The following is a 21,894-nucleotide window of genomic DNA, read 5'->3' as shown; positions in this document are numbered from 1 at the left end:
TCTAAACTAATTAAATGTCAAACATGGAAAAGGGGGGGTGGGGTGGGAGGCGCTTGCTGTGTTGTTGTTTTTTCAGCATATTTGTTTACTTATTTATGCATGACGTCATGTTCCAGCGTTATCATGTTCCAGAGTTAAAGCGCCCTCTGGTGGACAGTTTAGGCGCGAGCTCTGCTCCTCCTCCCCTCTCTGATCAACAACGAGCCTGGTGATATAATACGCTGCCTAAAAACCTCCACACAGAAGCAAAATGGCCGATAGTAAACTAACCGATCACAGACCGTCTGACAGTAATCAAGGGGTTATGCATGTTTTGTTTACAGCTTGAGAGCTACAGTCGCGCAAAAAAGGATACTCGCCTTTCTTCAGTTTTTCTACGATTAACATTTCGCCTTTCGGTGATGTCATTTCTTATTCAATTTAGCCTTGAAAGCCTCGAAGAACTAGCTCGCTAGGGTAGCTACCTTGCTAACCTGCTAGCGGTAGGTTTGCAAGAATTTTTGCACAGAAGCACTTTATGTCCTGCGTGATTCCCGAGGTGAGTACTAAAACACGGACGTTTGGCCTTCACACAGCAGAAGTACCGAGTAGAAACGCGAAGTATTTATTCACTCACACGGCGAGCATTCGAGGTTTCTCGGTTTTTGGAATAGGCTCGCTTGTTAGGCGTTGAAAAGCTGGGGAAACGTCACAGGTTCGTCGTGTGTTTTGGCCCTGTCGACCCCTTGCTACGGACTGGTTTTCGGTGTATTCGCTGACATGTTAGTCCTGGGTTTTGCGCCCGCCGTGACGTTACGAATTACAAGAATAAACCGTGTAAAAGGAGGGGGCAGCGTGTGGAAATAATGGGCCTGACGTGCCTCAGCAGTCAACTTCGCTCAGGTTACGATCGCGCGGAGCCACAGAGGCACCTTCCTCTGTGACAGCTCACCGCCGCGAGCCCGGGCTCTCGGGTCAAAGCGCGAGAGCTCACCTGCCTAGCTGCTTTAAAACCCGCTACCATTAGCCAGTTGCTCTCCCGGTGCCCCTTCGTGACTGCAGGTCTGTTCCCTACCGACCGATATTTACATGAGGTGCAGGTTGTTTGCTCCCAGTACTGCGCAGATGTCCGGCTGTGCTTCTCGTCATTACCTGTAATGTCAGCGAGCGACATTAAACAGTGAAGGGTCACGGCTGTAACTTGTCGGGTTAGCATTCAGTAGCGTCTTGTGTCGTGGGGCTAATTATCAACAGCTTGGCTAACAGAATTACTTGGCCTAGTCACATTTACAGCTCTGTAGAAGCTGGGATCCCTTTATGTTTCCCTCTGTGGCCGTTTTTGCTATTTTAATGTCATCTGTTTTGTTGTTAGACGCGAGCTGTGCGTTTGCATATGTCATTTGTTTACTTCTGGCATGGTGAGGAGGTCATAAACAAGTGTCTCCTTCATAACAGTGGACAGGTCGCTATTTCTTTTTCTTTTGTACCCCTTGGGTCATTGCAGCCATTTTACTTCCTACTTTACTGCCTGAAAAAAATCCCAGTTTTTTTTCCCTTTTTTCCCAGAAATGCCGTAGACTATAAAGTCATGTTTGTTTGGCTGCTGCTCTGTTTGTCCACTGGTTGAATTGCAGTTGCTTGCTGGTTAATGAATTATGCAGTGAGAAACAAGACTACCAAGGGCTGTTGTCAAGCTGTCTGCTTCTGGTTAACGTTACAGTTCTTACAACACTGACTGTGTAGGAGTACATTTGGCGGTGATCTCGTGATGGCATGTTATAAATTTCGAGCCAGAATTTATGTGTGTGAAACAATGGTATGCTCTCTTTTTAAGCAACAAGCCAAATTCATTGAGGCTTTAGTTAGATAAATAATTGAACATGTATATTTCTCTTTTCAGACAGGAGAATCAAGAAGGGGAACAGTAGTTCATGGAAGACAAGAAAAAGAAGAAAGAAGATAAAAAGAAAAGGGAAACCTCTCAGAAGGTAAGCTGTGCTCTGTCTAGTTTGCAGAAAGTCTGTTTCTGTATCACTAACTGTTTGTGTTGAACAGGAGTTGATAAAATTTACAGTTTATTTGCCAGATTTTTGAGCCCTAATAACATCATTTGAAATTTTCAGAGCTGAAATTGCTTTAACATGCTGTAACTTGACAAGCTGCCTATCCCACACATTGGTATGACTCTTGAAAGTTTAGCCGAAATGCCCTGTTTAGATAAAAAAGATTTAAAAAAAAAACCACACACACACAAAGAAATAAACCCCCTCCCAAAAACCAAGCATGCCAAACGATTGTTTTTCTTCCTTTGTGTCATAGACATTGAATTGGTAAATATTTGCTAGTGAAGCTATTATATCCCATTATATATTTTGTTAATGCTGGTCATAGAAAAATGTTGAGTCGACCAGAAATAAGATTTTGGCTTTAGATTGTGACACTTGAAGCAGATATAAAATTGCAGTTTGCTTTATTGTGCACACATGGCCAGCTTCCTGTATTGTAGAGGACTAAAAAAGGCTGGAAAATAACACTCTAAAATCAAAATCAAAAGTTATTTATTTCAAGGGCCTTTACCTCATAAAAGTTTGAGAGTATTGTGGCAGAATCTCCCATATCTTCCATAAATAAACTTAAGGTACTGAACAAAAATCTGAGCTTCTCAGATGGGTATTTTATATGGAATGTCCCCTGTGGACATAGGTAGTCACATGAATGCAAACCTTTTTTTGCATTAAAAAAAATCTAATTAGCTCCTGCTTTACATCTCAGTTTCTTTTCTTTCTTTCTTCTTTTTTAGGTGCCAGAACAAAAAATCAAAGGTATGTGTTTTTCATGTCACTCTTCCTTCCTCCATCACTGAGTATTCCACATGTCAGTTTAATGACTTTGTTTCTTCTTCTTAAATATGCTGTAATGAACTTCAGTATGAGGTAACGACGTAGGGAATTTGTTGGATGTGGTTATGCACATGCATACATATATGTTAGACCCATAGTGAATGTTATTAAACTAATCATAAATTGAGTAACGCACCTACAGAGTGATGGTTTCTCTCATTTGTGTCTCTGCCAGTGCCAGAATCAGCCAAGCCCTCCTGTTCCCAGCCACCTGTCACCCCAGGCTCAGTGTCCCCCAGCCCTGGCCCTGTTGCCCCCTCATCCCCCAGTCCTGGTGCAGCTGGGGGTTCTGCCCAAGTTCCTCCTGGTGGTGGGAACAATGCAAAGCAGCGGACTGCTGTGGCCAACGGACAGCCCTCCACCTCACCCTCTGGAAGTCAGACCACCCAGCAGCAGCGATACATGTCTCGCGAGGTTCCACCAAGATTTCGCTGCCAGCAGGACCACAAAGTGCTACTGAAGAGGGGCCAGCCACCGCTGTCCTCCATGCTGCTGGGTGGAGGTGAGGGGGGCTCTGGAGGGGCTGAAGGAGGCAGCGGCTGGGGGGCCGCCCCACCTCTTCCCTCACAGGGAGCAGATAACCCCAATGCAAACACAGCTGGAGGCACAGGTGGGTTAATGTTTCAGAACATACGATCAAGTTTAATAGGTAGTCCAGTAACCCAGTAGTAGTCTTGTCCTACATTAGAACAGAAACTTTGTTTTAAGGTGAATTTTTACAGATAACGCAATGAAGAGAATCAATCAGTGGCCTTTACAATTAATTTATTCATTATAAAGTTGTTCATGACAGTAGTGATATACGTTCACTGTTCTTATTAGTCAGGTAGTGTTAGCAACATGTAGTAAACTCTGAAAGTTTTGAGTGTTGTTCATGATTTTTTTCCGTAGATTCCAACCTGGGTTCATCCTCCCCTTCACCCCCAAACTCCTCCTCATCCTCATTATGTGTCGCTGCTCCGTCGTCTTCTACTACTACTACTTCAACTTATGCAAATTCCACATGGGGGGCAGGCTCTGGCAGCCAGTCCTCTTCTCAGGGCTGCGGGAAGGTGTTTGTGGATGGGACTGACCTGGAGGACTGGCCTACCATTATAGGGGGGGCCAAAGTGAGTTCCGATGGGGCTGGAGGAGGGGTGCAGGACTGCCCCGGAAACAACAACAGTAGTGCCTCATGGAGTGAGATAAGCATCCAGCAGAAGGGAGGAGCAGGGAACATGGACAATCCTTCCCCCCCTCGTTCTTCTCCTCTATCCTCCACTTCCTCACTAAACGAATGTGTTCAGTCAAGTGGTGGTGGTGGTGGCGGCAGTGGTGTATGGGTCTCTCCCACCTCATCTCAGGTGGATGCGGGGCTAGGATTAGCAGCATTTTACAATTCCAAAGTCTCCCATCTTCTTCCTAGCCCTCAGGAGAGCCCTGTAGGTGGCAGCAGCAGCAGTGTCCCTGGTGCCAATTTCAACCCTGACATGAACCCCTCCGCTTGGCCCGCCCTGGTGCAGAGTGGGACATCAACTTCGGCTGGGGACAGTGCTCCACTACACTCATCCGTTACTTCATCTTCCTCATGTTCCGCCAACACCACCCTCATCACCACTCACACTTTTTCATCTGTGAATCAAACTGATCTTTATCAGCAGCACACTGAAACAGCTGCAGGTGCCAGGAGTGGAGAACAGCAGCAGCAGCACTTAGGAAACCCAGGACAGGAGCTGGGTTCAGGCGGGGCGGCACGAGAAGCAGGACCAAATCAAGAAGGTGGCAGTGAGGGGGATTGTGGGGCTGCTAGTGAAGGAGAAGGGAGCAGTAATCTTTCTGGCTCTACGTCTTCCTCCTCTGCCAGCTCTTCTTGGAGATCCATACCCCCAGTGTCCACTGACCTCAGTGCAGGGGCCTCACAGGCAGATGGGTGGGGTGGAGGAGGGACTGGAGCTCAGGGGCAGGAAGGGAATGTTTGGGGCTCTGGTACCCCAGGTAACAAGACGGGGTGGGGCAGGAGAAATGGTGGTGGTTCAACTACCCCAGTGGTATCTCAGGGACCGTGGGAAGGAAGCAGTTCAGATGCAGAGTGGGGTGAAACTGCAGGAAGTGCAAGTTCAAGTAATTTAGCAATAGCCAGTGGAAGAGGAGAAGAGGGGAGCAGCATCAGCAGTAGTGCAGGCAGCCTTGGTGTTGTTGGCAGCAGTTTGGAGGATTCTTCCTCACCAAAGTTTGCAACTATGACAAAAGCTTGGGACAATCAGAAAGGGATTGATACTGGGGACGGGGCAGTTATGGAATGGGGTGGAGGCACTGGAGGTGAAGGACCATCCTCTAGTGGAGGAGGATCCATAGCTGGAAGTGGTGGAGGAGGGAGTGGTAGCGAACAGAAACAAGAGCATTCCTCATCTGGGCACCACCACTCCCATCAGACCTCCAATGCTGAAGTGGCCTTACTTAGCTTGCTCAATCGGCCTGACCTGGACCCCAAGGTTCTGTCAAACACGGGCTGGGGGCAGACCCAGATTCGACAGAATGTGGCCTGGGACCTGGACACCTCATCAGGAGTCGGAAACAGAAATGAAAGAAACACATCATCTTCCTCTGCGTTTTCATCAGCAACCATGAACACTACCACTACTCGCAGTCCTAGGTACCCATCTAACACTGGTTCAGTAACTAATGATACATCTGGTGGCAGCCATGAAACCAGCCTGAACTCTACAGTAAGGGATGGCTGGGATGGTGGCGCTGCACAGTCCACCTGTGGTCCTCATATGCCAAGTAGCACTATAAGGAAGCTGGGATCACCAGAAGAAGATCTAGAGGGCAGCCAGGGGAAGGCAGCTGGAGGCTGGGGTGATCTCCCACCTGAAAGCCAGGGCAAAACATGGGGGGCTGAAGAACAACAATGGGGGGATCAAAGAGGAGGTAACTGGAGAGACATAGGAGAACAGGGTAGTGGGTGGAAAGATGGTCCAGAAAATAAAGGAAAAGGGGGGTGGAAAGGAGGTGGAAGAGGGGAGACAAGTGGTTGGGGGGGAGGAGACTGGAGACAGAGAGATTCTACACCTGGAGGTGGGTGGGGAGATGGGAGGAGTAGAGGTGGGAGCAACTCTGATGAGGGATCTTCCTGGGGTGCATCGGATGAAGGAGGGTCTCAGCGAGGAGGATGGGGAGATGGGGGTGGCGTCAAATCCCACCCGGACTGGGGGAGTACAAAGCCCCATACAGCAGCAGCACAGATACCAAACAGCCAAGCGACACCAATGAAAGCCCCAAATCAGCAGCAGCACCAATCACAGGGTCAGCAACCACCAGGAGGTCCCATACAAGGAGGGTGGAACAGCCGGCCAAATGTTGGAGGTGGGGGTCCACCTTCCAAGAATCAGAACCAAAGTTCAGGCTGGACCTCTGGCCCGATTCCCCAAATCTCCGGAGGTGGCAGTAGTGACACCCTAGAACCCAGCGGCTGGGAAGAGCCCTCCCCTCAGTCCATCAGCCGCAAAATGGAAATCGACGATGGCACATCAGCCTGGGGAGACCCAAACCGCTACAACACCAAGAACGTGAACTTGTGGGACAAGAACAGTGCAATTCCAGGCCAGAGCCACAGTCAGCAGGCCCCACCACCATCCATGCAGCAGCAACAACCACCTAGAAGACAACAGGGGATGCAGTCCAGCAGCACAACTCCTGGCAATGGCGCCATGGGTAAGAAAAAGCTTTTATTTCACAGTGTCAGCCTTGTTAACAACCTTATGGACATTTGCTATTAAAATCATAAACGATTAAGCTTCTTTTACGTAGTACTTTCTTCTAAACAACAATGTCTAATTTTATCAAGGTGCAGGCATGTGGGGAGGAGGTGTACAAACTGTGGATAATGGTACGGCAGCTTGGGGTCAGGCTTCAGATGCAGCATCAGGTTGGGTTGATCCAGATGAACCTGGTAAAGCTTCTGGCTGGGGGAATCCTTCACCCAACCCTGGTAAACCTGGTAAGGATTTAAAACAAAAAAAAACAACAAAAAAACCCCCAGCATTTTGTTTTTCATGTGTTGATGATGCCTCAACCACATATCAGACATTTAGCAACATTGCACTTCTTAGTATGACTAGGCTTCATGAATGTTAACTCCACAATCCCCAAATAGAGAAACAGCTGACTTTATCATAACCATCTGTTTTGTTTTCACTGCAGGTGCCAAGTCTATTGAAAACTGGATTGGAAAAGGAGACTCTATTTCAGCTTCCCGTCATCCAAGCTGGGATGAGGAAGAAGATGGTGGTGGCGGAGCCTGGAACAGCACAGGCTCACAGGGAAGCAGTTCTTCCTTCAACTCTGGAGGCTGGGGTCAGACACATGGGGGGAAAAGAGGAAACATGAAGGTGGGGAAGAAAGATTCAAGGACACACAAACGGCTATAAACTACAAATTGAAGTTCATTGTACTGCAACAAAACACTTTGATTTTTGTTTAGCACTTAAAGGGTAATGTTTGGATTTTTTTTCCTTAAAGGCCGGAGGAGGGGACAGTTGGATGAACCCAGTGTCACGCCAGTTTTCAAATATGGGCATTCTGGTAAGATACGAATAAGATAATTATTTAAGAAAAAACATTTTTTTAGCTCTCCTCTCACAGTCTAAAGACATGCAATTAGTGGAGTTCAGTTAATTGGTAATTCTAAATTGCCCATAGGTGTGAATGTGATTGCGAATGGTTGTCTGTGTGTTAGTCCTGCGACAGACTGGTGACCTGTCCAGGGTGTAACTCGCCTCTTGCCCTAAGACAGCTGGGACAGGCTCCACCCACCCTGACTCTGAATTAGATAAGGGAAGAGAGTGGATGGATTTATAGCTTTCATGTATTTAGTGCCATTGCTGCTGTATGATTTGATATGATTTTGTTTCCCCCTCTATCACTAATGTTGTTATAATGGTTACATTATCAGTGAGGGTGCCATCACTGTACTACTAAAGAGTGAGGTCATTTTCTTTTCTTTTTTCTACCTCTCTCTAGGATGATCCAGGTGTCGACAAAAAAATGGAAGGAGACAAGAGAGGAATAACTGACTATAATGGAGAAATGCGGAGGGGAGGAAGAGGTGGAGGTGGTTACCGCATGCCTAGTTCCAAAGATATGGGCCCTGTTGACATGGGGCCCTATGGTGAAAAGGTGTGTTGGGAGTGTTAAGTAGTCTTTAATTATTATAAGAACAAAGGTAGCTGTCAGTTTGAATAATTTGAACTTTAGTACTCACAGTATCGACTGAGTGTTATAAAATATTACCACAAATAAAGTAAGGGTTTTAATGACCAATTAACCCTTTAGAGCCGATCGGAGCGGGCACGCTCTGTTTTGCGTAACTATTTTTAAATCCCGGTAGCACTGCAACCACGTAAGCTAGCGCAAAAATTTTTTTTGCATATGAAACCGGAGGAGTTGTACTTACATCTCATGCCATCAGCTTGTCCTAGGTCACGGTTTCCTTCCACATAAAGCTTTGCAAAAACTGCATAAAAAGCGCTTGCAGGAACAAAAACATAATATTCCAGAAACACGCTTTGCCGATCCGATCAGCTGTTCATAACACTTACTACGTTGGAATAGACGTCAGCGCGAACTTTTGCATTTCCGCCATTACCTGCCCGAAACCGGAAGTGACGTCATTTTCGCGGAAATGTAGTCTTTTTTACCATCAGGGCCTCAGGGCCTATACTGGTCTTTTTAAAAGTTATCTTTGACTTTATGACTTTCTGTGTCGTTTCTGGGATGCTTAGGACTCATATTGCACTGCTGGAAATAGTTTATTTTGATGCATATGCTGCTTTTTTGCAAATTTGCAGTATAATATTTATTTTCGTTTTTCCTGCATAAATTGGTGTATTTCAAAAATAAAACTATGAAGACACTTAAAATAAATTTCCTGTGGTGGGAAACTATTTTGTGCAACTTTTTTGTATTTACAGTTTTGAGGGATAAGCCTCTTAAATTTCTCTAACTACAAATATATGTTAAAAAAGCAAAAACGATTTTCAATTTTTTTGTAGTTTATTGCACTTTTTTGCAATTTATGTAATTACTATGCACTTAATGAATACATATTATTAAAATCTGGGCTATAATGGTTGTATTGATGTATATCAACTTGAAATGCTCCCAAAAATGGCTCCACAGCATGTAAAAATATAATATAAGCTCTGGCGGACTTGGTTCTATGGTAGGTCTTAAAGGGTTAAGGAAGCTGGAAAGTTTTTAGATGTAAAGTGGCACTTCTACACTTTGGCAAGCTTTATCAGTGCTATGTAGATTTAATCAATTATGGCAGGTAGAACCATGGAGCTGAAATTGAAGAGAAATGCTCCTTTCCTTTTAAAGATAGGATGATATGAATTGTGGATGCTTCGTTTTCTCTTGCTGTGCTCAGGGACTGCACAGAATGTTACCAAGGGCCTCCACTGGCCACACTTCGAGAGCCCTGGCTTTAGTTGTAAATTGTTTCTATTCTGTTCCAGATGGGTGGCCACGGAGTGTTTGTCAGTGGTGGTGGAGGGATGTCTCAGCCTCGAGGGATGCACCAGCCTGGCATGCATTCGATGAACCCCTCCCAGGGGTTACGTGCACAAGTGCCTCATCCGTTCCTGTCTGCTCAGGTTTGTTTCCTGTTGTTATTAATTATGATGAAGCTGTTTGTACAAGGTTTGGTTTGGTTTTTTTGGTATATTGGATATCTTATACAAATGCAGAGCAATGGGTCATCAAGGTCAGCTAACCTCACACATCTGGTGGTCTCACAAGTTTTTTGAGAAGAGTTTATACATAATTATTAAATATATATAATAACATAGTCCATTAAACTTTGTGCCAATTTTATGAAGGTAACTGAAACCTGTACGTGACATTAAGTAAAGAAAACAATTGATTTTCACTATACATGACATAAACAAATTATAGCATTACAGTTGGTTAGTTAATATTAAATTATATATAATATAATTATATTATTTTTAACAACTAATTAAACTTTAGCTTAGTTATTTTACTGACTACTCCCACCACTTATTAAAGTAATTATAATGGCGTCGCCAATAGGGCTGGGCCATATTATACCGTTCACGGTAATACCGGTATAATGTTAGGCAACGATAGGAAAATGAAATATCGCGATAGAATGGGAGTAAAACGCGCATGCGCAGTGCCTTTGTTTTCATACGCACATGGCCGATTGTTGAGTGAAACAGATGAACCAGAATTGGTTTGTAAAAATGGTGCAACTTCAGTGATGTGGAACTGGTTTGGTGTTTGTCCGTCAGATACACAACAAAGCACATTTTTTTGCAGAACATGCAAGCGGCCGTTGTTATTGTCATATTTGTCGGACTAAGATGCTCTTAAATCTGGGAGTAATCTGGGTCCTAAACTCCGTAATTCTTCAGGTCAAACAACACTGCAGCATCACTTAGAGTTAAAAACTGTCTAAATTCTTTCATCTTTAATAAAACGATCAGCATTGCTGCTTTACCAGGTGTAACTATAAAGTTTAACTTCCAGGCATCCATGAAAACAAAAGTTATTACATTTAACGGAGTTAGAAGTTAGCAGGAAGCTAGCGGAAGTTAGCTCGCTAGTTTCGCTAGTTACCTAAGCATGATATAGCATGTTCTGACGGAGAGATTTCTGAAAAAAATCAAACGTACAGCTCTGCTATCACTTCCAACATAAATGAAGACAGGAAACTAAACAGCAGTGACGTTTGTAGGGTTACTGAAGTTGGGCTAGCTGGTATATAATGATGTGCTACGTGATCGCTAGCGACACAGCTATGTTAGCATAACATAAACAGTGAAGCTGGAGGACGAACACTAACACTTTTCCACTTATAAAAGTTAACGTGAAGGTTCTTCATGGTTAGAGACAAATGCAATCGCATGGCAGGATGCTGTAAACGGACCAAACTTCAGTCAGGAGAACAACTGAGATAATCCATCCACAATACGAGGTTAGTCATTAATATACTGCAACAACATGGGAATAGAGCAGCTGCCAGAGAATTCAACATTAATGAATCAATGGTACAGAAGTGGAGGAAGCAAGAAGAATGAGTTTAATAAAGTTTGATTTATCTGACTGCTTTGTTTCGCTTAATGTGCCTTATAATCCCGTGCACCTTATGGTCCGAAAAATACGTACTGCACACTGCAGTTTAATGTTGCAAAGCACCTCTTTTTAACTTCAGTGGATATTATACATGGTTATGCTCAGGATATGTCAGCCCATTTCTACTGGAAATGCCTTTTGGTTAAACTTTCAGCAAGGAATTTGCATTTGCACTGTTACATTTTTATAAAGCTTTAATGTACATAAAAACCAGCTTCTTGTTTAAGTGAAAATAAATGGAAGGTTGTCTTTTTGCGCTAGTAATGTTGTGGAGTTGTATTTTGTCTCGCATCAATTATATCGTCGGTTATATCGTTATCGCAAATTTTCAAATATATATCGTGATAAATATTTTTGGCCATATCGCCCTGCTCTAGTCGCCAACTAATATTTAGTCATATTCTGCAATCACAGACTATAAAAATTTCAGTTTTATCGAACTAGAAGCTGCCTGCCTACAGCGTGCAGAGTCACTGCAGTATGCACTAGCACATGTGATACAGGCACATAATCTGCCTCATGTAAATGTGACACCAATTTGAAATGTTTTTAAACTGAATATCAGTTTTTGACAGGGCTTTCATACATTTCTTGCGTTTGGTTTCGATGCTCCAGCTTATCCTGCACTGCTGGAAACTTGACAGGGCTTATTGATAGTGTCCCTGTTTCTCATAACGTGCTTTGCCTGGAGTGTCTTTCAGCACCCATATACTTGTGAATTCTTGTGGCTTGCAGGTGCCGGGTCCTATGCTGAAGCAGATGCCCTCTCCTGGTGGAAGTGTGGGTGGTGTAGTTGGAGGAGTAGGAGGTGTCGGTGGTGTTGGAAGTGTCGGAGGGGTTGGCGGAGGCGTGTTCCCTCCCCAGATTTCCCCACAGCAGCTAGCAATGCTCAGCAACATTTACCCCCCAATGCAGCAGTTCCATCTGGTAAGTGCCTGAATGATACGTCATCGATTGATTGTCAGTAGTTTTTCTTATTAGTTTATAGTGGAAAACATTGATGTCGAAGCAGAAGATGTAGACTAAATAATGTCACTTTGTAATGGATTAAAATGTTTGTGAAAACAGCTGTGTTTTGTTTTGTTTGTCCGCCAACACACAGGCTTGTCAGTTCCTGCTACAACAGCAGCAGCAGCAACAGCAGCAGCAGCAGTTTCTGCAGAACCAGAGGAAGTTCCCTCAGCCTCAGCCTCTCAGGCAGCAGCCAGACCCACAGCAGGTGAGCGTGCATGCCAATAAAATGCCATCAGAGCAGTAACAACACTATAAATAGTACTCTGTAAAATGTGGTCAGAAATACTCAGAAGTTCTGTTAGGCTAATTAGCTGAGGTGTAGTTCAGAACCATCACTTTATTTTTAACCTTTGGTGACAGATGTGACACTAGTGTTTGCTTCAGTCACGTCAGACTAGAATATGTGAAACTATGTAATATAAATATAGATTAGTGGTGACTATTCAACTGTACTTTTTTAAATTTCATCTTGTCAGCTGGCGAGGATTATGGCTATTCTGCAGCAACAGAGACAGCATCAGCAGGGTGGAGTTGGAGGAGCAGCACCAGGAGGGAGTTCCAAACTGTCCCCCTCTCACCTGGGAGGAGGCCTATCCAAACAGGCCATGGTAGACCCTGTTCCACATCCTGGAATTGGGGGAACCTTATCAGACCTTCACACCAAAACACCAGGGATGTACTCTGGTGAGTGCTTGTGGTTAGGTGTAAATTCAGCGCTCCCCGGATTTGCATAATATTCAGTTTTATTTAATTTTTTTATAGCACCAAATATCACAACAGTCACCTAAAGGCGCTTTATATTGTAAGGTGAAGATCCTACAATAATAGACAGAAAATCCCAACAATTGCCTTGGAAAGGCAAATCCATCTGCTGTGACCAGTAGTGGGTGAGGAGAGGGAGACGGGATAAAAGGCACACTGTGGAAGAGAGCCAGAGATTAATAATAACAATGGTTAAATGCAGAGTGGTGTGTAAATATTGAGTGAAGAAGAAATGCTGAAAGCTCAAGGCTCTGACTATCAAAATATTATGTGCGCATTAAAGCTGACACTTTTTTTTTTTTTTTCCATCTTGCCAGGGCTTACTCCTGGAAGTAACCTGTCAGGACTGGAGCTCGGTCCCATGATGGGAGGGATGAAGGATCTAGGAGGACAGCAGTCCCGCTTTAAATGGATGATGGAGGGACACTCACCAGCTCCCTCTCCCCCCGACTCAACCATTCACAAGAACGGTAGGTAAACAGATGGTCAGCAACTGGTCTGGTAATCATCTTTGTTCACAGTGTATCTGAATGAGCCGCTGTGAACCAAAATGTTGCGAAACATATTCATGTCAGTCTGTCTGACCTCCTTTCTCTGTCATGTCCCATTTTTAAAGGCCCTTTACCCAGTGCTGTAAAGGTTAGAGGAGGGTCTCCTTACTCCCAGTATGAAATGCTGGGAAGTGATGGTTTGGGGATTCCCCCTCAGGGCTCTGCAGACAGCTGGCACCGGACCCCTGGTAGTAAAATGGGGAACAAATCTGCCACATCAAGCTGGCCTCCAGGTGAGTGGTTTTTTTTCTGTTTTTTTTTTTTTGTTTGTTTTTTTTTTGTCTGCTACTTACCAAAACAGCTGTTTTTCATCTTAATAACTAAAATAAATAATTTGCTTCTAATGCTGGGGACATCCAGTATGTGTAGTACTTAAGTTGAAGACTTGGAGCCAGCATAGTTAACAAACCCTGCAGGCACACGGTTATTAAGTTGGACTGTTTTGCACGGCATATTTGTTAATCGGGGTTTTGTTTTTTGTTGTATTTCCTCCGTAATTACAGAATTCCAGCCCGGTGTGCCCTGGAAGGGCATACAGAACAGTGGAGACCCAGAGTCTGATCCCTATATGACCCCTGGTAGTGTCCTTGGCTCCCCAGGATCCCCAAGCCTCAACGACTCTGACCACCAGTTACTGCGAGACAACATAGGTATTTGAAGTTTTGACGAGCATAGGTGTTGGTTTTGACTCTGGTATTATGATTTGTATTACAAGAACTCTGCTTCTGTCCCAAATAAAGCCCAGAATAGATTACAGGGACTCACTGTGCTAATGATTAGTCATTTTGAGAATGAACATGAATCTGAAATTCTGCCGTCTAATCTGCTATATCACTAAAGGTGCAGTTGTTAATAGACTGCATTACAATCTAAGTTCCCCTTTGAAGGCTGCAGCTCATCCCTACGAGGATTAAGGCTAAGTACTAAATCTTTTCACCACTTACTGTTATAGCTGTCAGCTGGTGATTATTTTATATGGCAGGCATTTCTTTTGTGTTAGTTCTTACTACAGAGCTGTTAGTTTGGCTCTCTTTCACAGATTTCTACCAACTAAAAACAAAAAATCCCAGAAAACAGGGACTCGGATCTGAAAATGACATTTTTATTTTGTCTGTTTCTCTTGTAGCCTACAGTTGTCTGCTATGCCAAGCTCAGGACCGGATAAAGCAATTTTAAGCATATTGCTGCTTTTTCTTAATCAGTATAAGTTATAGTGGCTGCATCCCCTAAGGTTCCTAGTTCTGCATTTGTCATATACAACAAAAAAAGCTGCACTAGTGCTTTAAACAGTGTCTCACCCTGTATAGTATAAAATAGGAAAAACTACTAATAGTAGAAGAGATGAGAGGAAAAAAATGGAGAAAATAAGCAAATAAAAATTCTCTCACACAAAGGTGGTAATTTGAGGTGGTAGACTATGCTTTAAATATAAAATGAAAGACAATGATTTGGCAATGACAAAGTCACAGCATTCAGGGTGGCGATGGCCTTTGTGTATAAACTTTTCAGAAGTGTAGTGGTGTTTAGATAATATTGTAATGTTTTGTAGGGCCAAATCCTTCTCTCAACACCTCGCTGCCTTCACCTGGTGCCTGGCCCTACAGTGCCTCAGACAGCCCCCTCAGCAATGCACACAGCACAGGTGGGTTTTTGATTGGTGGATATTGTTAAACTGTATTTACATTTTGACTTATTAGCTTCATTATATTGTTTCTGTCATGTGTTAGTACTGTGTTTTACAAGTTAAGAGTTCTTTTTTTTTTTTTTTTTTTTTTTTTTTTTTTTTTTTAATGCCTCTTTCTTCCACTCACCTTTTCCTTCTTAGGAAAGTACTCTGATTACAAGCCCAGCTGGCCTCCAGAGCCCATTGGACAGAACAAGTTGTGGAAGACCAGTCGCAACAGCTCCCAGCTGCCACGCCCCCCTCCTGGCCTAACCAATCAGAAGCAAGCCTCACCCTCGCCATGGGGTACTGGTGGCCCTCGGTTAGCCCGGAGCTGGGGAGGGGGTGGGATTAATCAAGAGTCAAGATTTGGGCAAGGTACCTCTACAGGGACCTTACTTCATAGTTTACAGCTTAACTGTTTATGATGTAGAGGATGAAGTCAGTGTAAATAAAGAAATCTTACATTTGTCATTTTATCCCTAATTTATAGGCTCAGCTTGGAGTGATGGTGCAGCCTCCAGAGGCAGCTGTTGGTTGCTGTTGAGCAACCTGACCCCTCAGGTAAGGAGGAGGAGAAGCAAACACTGAGAAACGACTAAACAAGGCAGTTATTGCCATCTTCAGAAACTGAACTTGTGCGAAAGGGTGATGTAAAATCGTAACAGGACCATGTTGTATGAGCAGTGTGTCTCACACTTCATGCATTTGTTTGATGATCGCCACGTCATTCATATAATTATGTGAAAAAATAATGATCGACAATTTAATAGCTTGAAGGAATTTGGATGAGCTTTTCTTGTGAAACATAAGAGAAGGAATTTAAAGGGGAGGAGGGGGGGGGGGGGATTTGTGATGGCATTAATGAACACCCCCCCCCCCCCCCCCCCCGATCAAGCTACAGCTGGAAAACCTTAAAAATCAGTGAAGCAGTCACATGGAAAATTTATTATGATGATTCAGTAATAATCACACTCTAATATAAAAAATTTGTGTAATTTATATATTTGTGGTTTTTATTACATATTCCAAAAGGAGAGTAACTGTGCCATTACTTTGTTCGCCCCTTATTCTTCTTCTGGCTTTGCAATAAAGGCGTTAACAGGCAGAGAGGTGCTGCTGCTGCTGCTGGTGGTCAGACCAGGACGAGCTTTCCCTGCCATCAGTAGCAGAACTATATCATCCGGTTTAATAAAATGAATGTGATCTTTGCACAACCTTTAAAGGTGCACAGTGAAGCAGACAACCAAGAAGAGAAACGAGTGCAACAGTAAGTGGCACAACAAAGGGTCCTGTTAATTTGAGACTTGTTTTGAGAGTTGATGAAGGAATAGGTTGTTTAAAAAAAAAACAACAAAAAAAACGAAGTGTATAGACTTGTTTGGTAAGAAAAGAAACCTGGAAGCTATACAGTACTATACCCAAAGCCAGTGTAGCTACTTTCAGCTCTTCCCTTATTTAAAAGCAGGTGTCTGTTTGATTTGGCAAGGGTTTTTTTTTTTTTTTTTAAAACACTGAATAACACTCTTGACAATGATCCCAGTGGGATTTGTCTCCTGGGTTCAAACCAGGGATCTTTGTCTCATTAGGCAGGTATCTAAACCATAGCTGTTTACATATGCAACATGAAAATGTGCACAATTGACTTTGTGTAGTATAAAATAGTCATGAGGAATAATGTACGCTATGATAAAATTATAGATGCGATTCAAATTATTTAAAGTGTTTTTTGTTTTTACCTCGAATGGTTCATTGAAGGCCTCAGTTTTAAAAATCGATTTTCTTAAGTACTTCATGTGTTCACGGGTTAAACCTCTTTGACACAACAGAATTGATCATGGCCATAAATACTTAGACCATATTAACAGCTACATGTACAGATCGGTCAGGGTTTAGGCACTTTAAACTGCTTTTCTCATTCATTTGCATTCCCCTTCACTCTGTCCTATGCAAATTACACGGACCCATGAATGACCCAGCTGTAATTTGATTGCCAAGTTGGATGAGCCATTTAAGCAATTAGAGCTTGTATAAATGACACTTCCACGACTTCCTCTGTGAAAATCATAGAAATTAAAGTGTTTTCCAGAGTAAGACCAAGTTTGTTCTTGTTAGAATCTCCCGTGCAGGCTTGCACAACTTGAAGATCTTACTGTAAATGTAACTTTATTACATGTCATAAAGCCACACCTTACCACTCACATTATTTATTAGTGCACAGTTTTTCATGTACATAATCATTGTTGTGTGGCCTCCTTACCTGACCTTTCTCTGGCCCGATAAGTGATCACTCAAGATAGTGGATAATTGCCCTATGAACGTTACATCACACATCCACGCGTTCTGCTGAGGACATTGGTCGATGTAATATAACTCCTCGCTCCTTACTTTTACCTCTACCATTGCAACAAAGTGACTATCAGTAATCTTTTCTAATCAAAAGTCTTGCGTTATGTTTGGGTTCCTCAGAAATCAAGAGTCTCTTCACAGTAACAGATTTTTCACCAAAATTGGTCCTTCTAAATATGACAAACACCCTCCAGAGTCTAATCCTATACGGTATCTATACAATTATTCCCTCTTCCCTGTAGATTGATGGCTCCACGCTGAGGACTATCTGTATGCAGCATGGCCCCCTGCTGACCTTCCACCTTGGCCTGACCCAGGGCAGTGCTCTGATTCGTTACAGCACCCGGCAGGAAGCAGCCAAGGCCCAGGGTGCACTGCACATGTAAGTTTACCTATACCCTCACTGCTCCGCGTGAAGCAAACGGTAATTCTGCACATACTGACCTGAAGAACCTTGTCTTATAATTTTCTTAAACAGGTGTGTCCTGGGCAACACCACGATCCTGGCGGAGTTTGTGAGCGAAGAAGAGGTTGCTCGCTATGTTGCACATTCCCAGGCCGGAGGGGCAGAGGGAGCCAGCTCAGGAGGGGCAGCGACCGGTGGGGCACAGGGTTCATCCGGAACAGGCACAACTGTGGTGGCCAGCAGTGGAGGAAGTTCTCCGGGGAGCGAGCGGGCAGCTGTGGGGGCAACTTCAGGTGGAAACGGAAATGGCAGTGGAGGAGAGAGTGGAGCAGCAGTTCTAGCTGGAGTTAGGTCCTCTGGCTCTGGCTGGCAGAGTCTTGATGGTACAGGTAGTTCTTCAGAGAGCTCCTCAGCCCAAGGACCCGGGCTGGGGATATTTTCCCAGTGGAGCACCAACGGGGCTGGGGAGGGAGGAGGCGTCGGGGGAGTAGAGTCTGGGAGGTCTGGGCTTTGGGGAGGCATGACTGCAGGATACCCCAGCAGCAGCCTGTGGGGGGCACCGCAGATGGAGGAAAGGCACCAAATGGACAGCCCTGCTGGATTGTTGCCTGGCGACCTACTGGGGGGAGGAACCGATTCCATCTGAGGATTCCCCCCCCCGCTTCCATTTGTACGTGTAGGTTTGGACACACTGATACAGCATACACTGGGATTCATATGTACTTACTATGGCACACGCGCACACACACATATACACATACACACACACGCATTACATGGTATGCATATAAATGTACTACACATATACACACGTGTGCATACGTATACGTAGTATGCAAATTTATGTGCACACACAAAGCAGAAATGTGAGACATGCTTACACACATTCTCGTGGCCAGACTTAAGCTATTATATAAAACAAATGCAGGGACTGTTAGATGTGTATACAGCCTTTTTTCCACAGATGAAGATTTCAACTGCTTAGACTTGAATCCTGAAAAAAAAAAAAAAAAAAGAATGAAAAGTCAGTTGGTCTGAAAGACTTGACTGGATTGCAATGTGCTTAGTAAATAGGTGACTTTTCAGCAGATTTACATACACATGCACACACCAAATACAGAGAAGCCTTCAGACAGATAGGCACTGTAAACAGCATTACTTTCATCGTAAAAGAGAACTTAAAACTACTACATGATGTGAGGTTTAAAGTGCAGTTTGTATTCACATCCCCTTAAAGATGGAGATCGAATCCAAACCCATGCAAACAGCTCTGATTGACAGCAGAACTGTATCTTACTGTGTATGTTAAGTTTGTTTTCTGTTTTGTTTTTGTTTGTATGGTTTTAATTTTTAAACAGTGAAAATACTGAAATGTCATTGTTCTGTTTTCAAAATGCTGACCTCCTACTGTTGTATCTCACGCACTCTTTTTCTCTGTTATTCTCTCTTGAACATGGTTGTTACTGTTGCAGTGATAAATGTTAAATTGCAGGCAGTTTGAGGCTATGATGCATTTCTCCATGTGTTGATACTGTGTGCACGCGTAGTGTCGTACACACTGAGCGTGAGTGAGACTGAGACCAAGTAAGTGGATTAAACCACCGCAGTTGTCATGCGTGAGTGCGCGTGTGCGTGAATGTGAGGATGATGTGTGTGCATGTTAATGCCTGTCATAATGTGGGCAAGGCTGCTTACTTATACAGAAGGTCTATACAAAAATGTTTTTGAGTGCATTCAGTATACTGCTGACTGTGTGTTAAGAAATATTCGCACTAATGCTTTTCTCTCTCATTTGAAGTTGTTTTTTCTTTTTTTTAAAAGCAGACTTGTCTTTTTTTATTGTCCGACCTGCAATAATAAAAAAAGAACATTTTGATGACACAAAGAGCTGAAGGCATACGCGTCGAGAAAAAAAGATGGACATGCCAAAATCTTATCAAACTGTGTAGAGCGGGAGGGAGGGGTGGGATGGGTTGTTTACAGATGCAGAGTAAGCGTTACCGTACGTTTTTAATGTTCTGTTGTTGTGTATTCGTTTTAAATTAAGACAGGCTTTAACACTCCTGTTCAGTGTTTTCGTTTTGAGATTTTACAAATAAAAAATAAAAAAAATTTATTTAAACAAAATGAGAACAAGATTAATAAAGATGAAAGTATTGGCTTCTAAACTTGTTCTTCTTTGTTATGTCATTTGTGTGTGTGAATTCAGGTGTCTGTCTGCTGTAATCCACACTTGGCTCAGCAGGTGATCATGACTAAAGAAAAAAGGTGTATGGACATGTCAGTCACCCTCTCATCACTATTGACAAACCAATCCTATTTAACACTTGCGTCAGTCTCTGGTAAGCCAGTGCTTACTGAATGAAATTATTTACCCACACTGATAACCTTTATGGGTTCATCCTGTGTTAAACCTGTATGAGGTTGTCCATGTAACCTTTATTATACACCTTAAATTTTATGGCTTGATATAATTTTCAAGTGCCCTTGCATATAGTCCCGATCAAAATTTAAGACCACTTGGAAAAATGGCCAAAAAAAAATCATGTTTTGCATGGTTGGATCTTAACAAGGTTCCAAGTAGAGCTTCAACATGCAACAAGAAGAATTGGGAGTGAGACAAAACATTGTTTTGAGCATGCAATTTATTGAAAACAACACGGAAACAAACAGGCTGATTACAGCTGATCAAAAGTTTAAGACCACATGCCTTTAAAGAGACAAATCTGTGCAAACATGTGGCTTCATTGTAATTTTCTGTCAGGTAGGCACACTGTCATGACAATCTGACAGAAAAGGCAAAATATTTCCCTTTTTAAACGTGGTTGGGTTGTTGAACCTCATAAACGGGGTCTCTCGCAGCACACCATCGCTGGTGAGGTGGGACGCAGTAAGACAGTCATTGGAATTTCTTAAATGATCTTGAGGGTTATGGAACAAAAAACTCAAGTGGAAGACCCCAAAAAATTTCACCAGCACTGAGCTGGAGAATCCAATTGGCTGTCCGTGAAGACATAGGCCGATCTTCTACCCAAATTAAGGCCGTTACTGGTGCCGACTGCAGCACCTTAACCATCGGATGGCATTTGACACTGAAGGGCTTTAAAAACAAAAAACGTCTTCAATGGCCTTGTCTCCTTGAACGCCACAGAACTTATTGTTTGGACTTTCCAAGAGAGCACCAAACATGGGACATTGAAAGGTGGAAGAAAGCTTTATTCTCTGATGAGAAAAAATGTAACCTTGATGGCCCTGATTGTTTCCAACGTTACTGGCATGACAAGTAGATCCCACTACTCAAAACGGCCTACTACGTCAAACAGCCACTGGCTATGTCCAGATGTTGCAGAGAGCATCCCTCATGACTAAGGGCCCTCGTCTGTGTGGTAATGACTGGGTTTTTCAACAGGACAATGCTACAGTAGACAATGCCTGCAGGACGAGGGACTTCTTCCAGGAGAATAACATCACTCTTTTGGACCATCCTGCGTGATCGCCTGATCTAAATCCAATTGAGAACCTTTTCAGATCAATGGCAAGGGAAGTTTACAAAAGTGTACAACAGTTCCAGACCATCTTCCTGTGACCATCTTCACCACTTGCAGAAATGTTCCCACTCACTTCATGGAAATGCTTGCATCAAGCATGCTGCAACAAATTTTTGAAGTGATCAACAATAACAGTGGAGCTACTCATTACTGAGTTCATGTAGGGAACTTGATTTCTGTTTTGGGAGGGTTTACAGGTTTTTTTGGTGGTGTGGTCCTAAAGATCAGCTGTAAAGCAGCCTGTTTCCATTTAATGGTTGTTTTCAATAAATTGCATGCTCAAATTTTTTTTTGTCTCATCTCCAATTCTTCTTGTTGCATGTTGAAGCTCTACTTGGAACCTTGTTAAGATCCCACCATGCAAAATAGGATTTTTTTTTTTGCCATTTTTCAAGTGGTCTTAAACTTTTGATTAGGACTGTATGTAGGATGAGCTCACTCTCTCTCTCTTTCCCAACTGGTCCTAGCTGACCCCTCCCTGAGCCTGGTTCTGCTGGAGCCTGGAGGTTTCTTCCTGTTAAAATTGTCACCAAGCGCTTGCGCTAAAGTCTGACTGTTGAGTTTTCTCTGTATTATTTTAGGT

General features: G+C 43.4%; 1 protein-coding gene across 2 annotated transcripts; it reads left to right on the top strand.

Moving 5' to 3' along the window:
- Positions 1 to 221: 221 nt before the first annotated feature.
- Positions 222 to 19,931, top strand: LOC146575694 (trinucleotide repeat-containing gene 6B protein-like). Of its 2 annotated transcripts, none has more exons than XM_085270518.1 (21): positions 222 to 538; positions 1,880 to 1,967; positions 2,780 to 2,801; positions 3,055 to 3,489; positions 3,771 to 6,572; positions 6,712 to 6,858; positions 7,062 to 7,249; positions 7,380 to 7,442; positions 7,881 to 8,036; positions 9,377 to 9,514; positions 11,754 to 11,945; positions 12,121 to 12,237; positions 12,509 to 12,716; positions 13,112 to 13,264; positions 13,411 to 13,578; positions 13,849 to 13,995; positions 14,895 to 14,987; positions 15,171 to 15,386; positions 15,502 to 15,572; positions 17,600 to 17,739; positions 17,836 to 19,931. In XM_085270518.1, the coding sequence occupies exons 2-21, from the start codon at positions 1,911 to 1,913 to the stop codon at positions 18,407 to 18,409; spliced, it is 6,087 nt and encodes a 2,028-aa protein (XP_085126644.1). In that variant the 5' UTR covers positions 222 to 538; positions 1,880 to 1,910; the 3' UTR covers positions 18,410 to 19,931. The 2 variants fall into 2 exon arrangements, with proteins under 2 accessions (XP_085126644.1, XP_085126643.1); XM_085270517.1 differs by having other exon boundaries at positions 223 to 538; positions 6,706 to 6,858.
- Positions 19,932 to 21,894: the final 1,963 nt, after the last annotated feature.

Source organism: Mchenga conophoros, linkage group LG4 (assembly GCF_057382185.1).
Source record: "Mchenga conophoros isolate Kocher_MC1m ecotype Shallow Benthic linkage group LG4, M_conophoros_male_GT1.1, whole genome shotgun sequence".
In the NCBI taxonomy this organism is placed as follows: domain Eukaryota; kingdom Metazoa; phylum Chordata; class Actinopteri; order Cichliformes; family Cichlidae; genus Mchenga; species Mchenga conophoros.
This window is presented reverse-complemented; position numbering and strand designations above follow the sequence as displayed.

Coding starts and splice junctions, on each gene's coding strand:
- LOC146575694 (XM_085270517.1), top strand. CDS start 1,911: ATGGAAGACAAGAAAAAGAAGAAAGAAGATAAAAAGAAAAGGGAAACC. Junction 1,968..2,779: donor AAAGGGAAACCTCTCAGAAG/GTAAGCTGTGCT, acceptor CTTCTTTTTTAG/GTGCCAGAACAAAAAATCAA. Junction 11,946..12,120: donor CAATGCAGCAGTTCCATCTG/GTAAGTGCCTGA, acceptor GCCAACACACAG/GCTTGTCAGTTCCTGCTACA.